At 41.5% G+C, this 3,862-nt stretch overlaps 1 protein-coding gene across 2 annotated transcripts in view; it reads left to right on the top strand.

Moving 5' to 3' along the window:
- The window catches only part of LOC107095976 (CD9 antigen-like), a 10,994-nt gene extending 7,132 nt beyond the window's left edge, over positions 1-3,862 (top strand). The window contains exons 8-9 of one of the 2 annotated variants that reach the window (XM_015392384.1): positions 1,174-1,257; positions 3,266-3,862. In XM_015392384.1, the coding sequence (XP_015247870.1) occupies positions 1,174-1,257; positions 3,266-3,355 (174 nt within the window). In that variant the 3' untranslated portion in view covers positions 3,356-3,862. Of the gene's footprint in view, positions 1-1,173; positions 1,258-1,540 lie in introns of both variants that reach the window. The other variant, XM_015392383.1, reaches the window with a different exon arrangement.

Here is a 3,862-nt window from a genome sequence, read left to right as displayed (position 1 = left end):
TGTATCGGTTGGAACAGCCGCTTCCCTACGACTTTAATGGCTAAGATCCAATGATTAACCGGGTTTTGATGTTCAGTGCCTTGCAAATGGTAAATGGCATGTACTTATATAGCGCCTTTTTTCAAGACAGGAGACTTGACCAAAGCGCTTTACACTACATTCAGTCATTCGCCCATTTGCGCACACACTCACACACTGATGGTGGCAAGCTACATTGTAGCCACAGCTGCCCTGGGGCTCACTGACAGAAGCGGGGCTGCCGTACACTGGCGCCACCAGGCCCTCTGACCACCATCAGTAGACAATGCAGGTGAAGTGTCTTGCCCAAGGACTTAATGACACTGAAAGTCAGAACATCCAACGCCACTGTAACCCTGCAAAGCAATCTTATGATGCTCCAACCAAGAATTTGAATTTTATTTAGATTGGAAGTGTTAGACAAGAAAAAATGAGTGCATAGTTCTTCATAGGGTAAAACAGGATCCACACTTCTGTGTTTGAGCCCAGACCATCACTCCTCCATCTCAGCTCCCACATTTAATTTCCAGCTAGAATTTTCATCTTTGGAAAACCGCTGTTCTTTTTTGTTTCTGCATTCCTGCGCCTGGTACCAAACAATGTGCGACCCGACAAATGGGACCCATCAAACAGAAGGTGGTCTCGTCAAATGAGACCAAAACGGAACATTCTGGTCGTGAAACATGGTGGTAGAAGAATCATGCTGTGGGGTTGTTTGGTTTTCTTTTTACTAAGTTTACAGGCTACTGTATTTCTTTTACTATGAATATTGGGAAGTTTGAAATGAGTCTGTTTGCTGTAAAGCTTTCAGGCTCAGGAAAGTTCAACACATCTGACCTAATCGGATCACATGTTTTTTTTTATTATTCTGAGAAATGGTGTATATAATATTCTACTTAAAGCCTAGAGAAACAGGGGGAGTCATTGATGACTGACTTAAATGTCTCACCTCTAGAAAACACCCCACCTTAGATTCATCGTAAGTTTTCATGTTGACTGTAGTTGCAACAAATGAATGTTGGCTTTAAAAAAGGAAGAGTCTCTAATGCTTATTTAAAATGTGTTATTCTGAACTGCGATTAAGTTTTCTACTGATGCATTTAGTCCAGGTCCAGAACTGTCGATTAACAGCTCTCTGCTTCTGTTCTCCCACAGAACTGTCCTCTGACCATTGTGAACGTGTTTGAAAGCAGAGCGCCGCTGGTGATGGGCATATTCGTTGGAACTGGAGCTCTTCTGGTAGGCAACGTTCTGCACATTTGTTAGTCTAAAAGCAAGTGATGAAGATTCATTTGAAATAGGGTAACAGATAAAGTTACATTTCTACGCAAATAGGAAGGTTACATCAATGTAAAATATAATGGTAGATCTGAGGGGAAACGGGGATAAGAGAGAAAAACAGACTGTTCACAAGCTTCTGTTTGAGTTCTGCTCATGTTCTTAAGTTTGATCATCTGTCTCCCCCCACCCCCTCCCACTTTTGTTTTTTCATTTTATTTTTTTCCATCATTGCTTCCAAAAGACCGTAGCTATGATTTGCAGCGGAGTGCTCAGTTCACAGATTCGGCGGGTCTCCTCATCTCCTCAGTACATTATCCTGAGTACCAACACTCCCTCCCTGGCTGCCCCTCAGCTATATCCTCAGCCATACCCTCAGCACGTCACCAACTCCATCAACTCCTTCCCTGATCAGGACCCAGTCGTCTTCACACCCCTGCCTACCATCAACCTTCCCTTGGCTCAGGCCTAAAAGTCGTCTCTTTAAACTTCAGGGTCACTTTTTGGGGTTTCATGTTTATTCACAATGATATGATCTGAGAAAACGTTACTTCACTCAACCTGATCACACTTCATCTTTTAGCTCTTCAGAAGGAAAAATCCCCCAAGTTAAAAAAAACAAAAAAAAAACCCTCCCAGTTTGGGGAAGTCACCAAGATCTTATAACAGTTTGGTGACATCAGTGCACCACCATCCTGTCAGATGTTTACGTACATCCACCTTGGTCATGACTATACAAACAATTTAGGATTTCTGAATTGCAGATTATAGTATAGAACTTCAAAACAAGAACTAGATAAAGAAGTTTGAGTTTATCTGAATTTCTTTTTCAATTTTAATTGTTACATGTTTGCATACAAATAGCAGATTTAGGTAGTTGTCCTTTAACTCGTCTACAAGAAACAGATATTTTTTAGTCGTAAACAAGCTCCTAGCATCTGTCCTCATTCTGTCTGGACCTGGTTCTTAGATTCAGTTAAATTGAAATAAAATTCAAATTAAAGCTGTCGAGGTCATGGCCATCCTAGATGCTTTAACTTTGCCTTTCATACCGGACAGCTAAGGATGACCCGGAAATGTCCAGGAACCAGAATAACCAGAAAGAGGCAGCTCTGCCTATAGGAAGAAGCCAAACGGCTATCATTTCTGATAAAACAAGGATTCTATTGTTTCATTGCTGACCTTGAAGTCAGTCTGATAGGCTATCAGAAAGATAGCTTCAAAGCAACCTTTGAAGGACAAGATAAAAGTGGAATTATTTTTCACCTGCTTGAATTAGAAAAATATTCCCTTTAATTTCAACTTCTGGGTCTAGTTCTTTTAGAAAAAAAATATTTATCATTATTATCAGAACTGAGGGGTTTAACTAAATCTGTAAAAGCTTTACATCAGTGCAACATTCATGGCCACGATGAGGATTGGACGTAAACCTCTGAACAGAACTGGGTTCATCCTTGAAATCCAAAAAGGGATAATGTCCGTTATTTTACCCCCATTAAACACTAAAAGGTTGCTCCCTTTTATGATCTATTCAGGTTGGATTTTCTCCTTCAGATGCTTTTAGTCATAGAAATCACTCCTATTCAGTGTCATATATGCTCTATTTTTGGCTTGTGTGCAAATCATCAGCAAATAATGGGAAACATCCTGTCTTTCTGTCTTCATGGGTCTGTTTTGAATGTTGATCTGCTGTAGAGGTGGAAGCAGGTAGATCGCAGCCTGGCATCAAAATCTATCCTGAACAATAAGATCTCATTTAGCTGCTTTTCTCATACGCTCTGCAGCGGACAGATTACATCACTTGATTGATGCAAAGAGAAGTTGCAAAGAGCTCAGACGGTGTTGAGTGTGTTTAGAGCTGATCAAATGATGATCAGAACAGCCAGGATGGATGTTAATGCCAGGTCTGAGTGGGGCCTCTGTCCCTTATTCTGCTCTTTATTTCCCTCCTTCTGTGTCTGCATGACAGATTACTGCCCTGGTCTGCGCCGCTGTTCTCCTGAAACAGATCAAGAAAGAGCATCAGGAGATAACGGCTTACTATTCCTCTGTGTACTAAGAACAGGAGGACTGGTAAGGGTTGGGCCCTCAGCCGCCTCCGCCTCATCTTCAGCTACCATCGCTGGAAACTCAACCAGCAGATCAGTGTTTACAGCTTTTTCCCGTGTTTGTGTGAACTACCGACTACAGCTCCTGGAGCCAGTTTGCTGAAAGTGTCGTACAGCACTAGATTCACCAACTTAGAAGATACCCCGAATCAGCAGAAACAGGCCTGCAAATACCCGAGCCTGGTAATCCGACAATGCAAAACAAACACAACGATTTAGCTGCAAAATCTAGTAGCAAAACCACACTGAGCCTTTTTGTAAAACCAAGAATGCATGCTACGACGCTACATGTTAGCTCGATTCTTTATGTTCCGTGATCACAGATTTTAAGTGGCTGATTTTTGTTTGCTCCACACTGGAACACTGATGAACATCGCTGTCAGAAATGTAAAAGGAAAATAAAGGGATCATTTCATAAAGTCAAGCTTTTAGAAGCTTTGATTGTATTTTGGTGAAAT

This window comes from Cyprinodon variegatus, unplaced genomic scaffold (genome assembly GCF_000732505.1).
Source record: "Cyprinodon variegatus isolate N-32 unplaced genomic scaffold, C_variegatus-1.0 Scaffold588, whole genome shotgun sequence".
NCBI classification, from domain to species: domain Eukaryota; kingdom Metazoa; phylum Chordata; class Actinopteri; order Cyprinodontiformes; family Cyprinodontidae; genus Cyprinodon; species Cyprinodon variegatus.
Note: the sequence above shows the minus strand (reverse complement) of the source record. Positions and strands in the feature narration are given on the sequence as shown.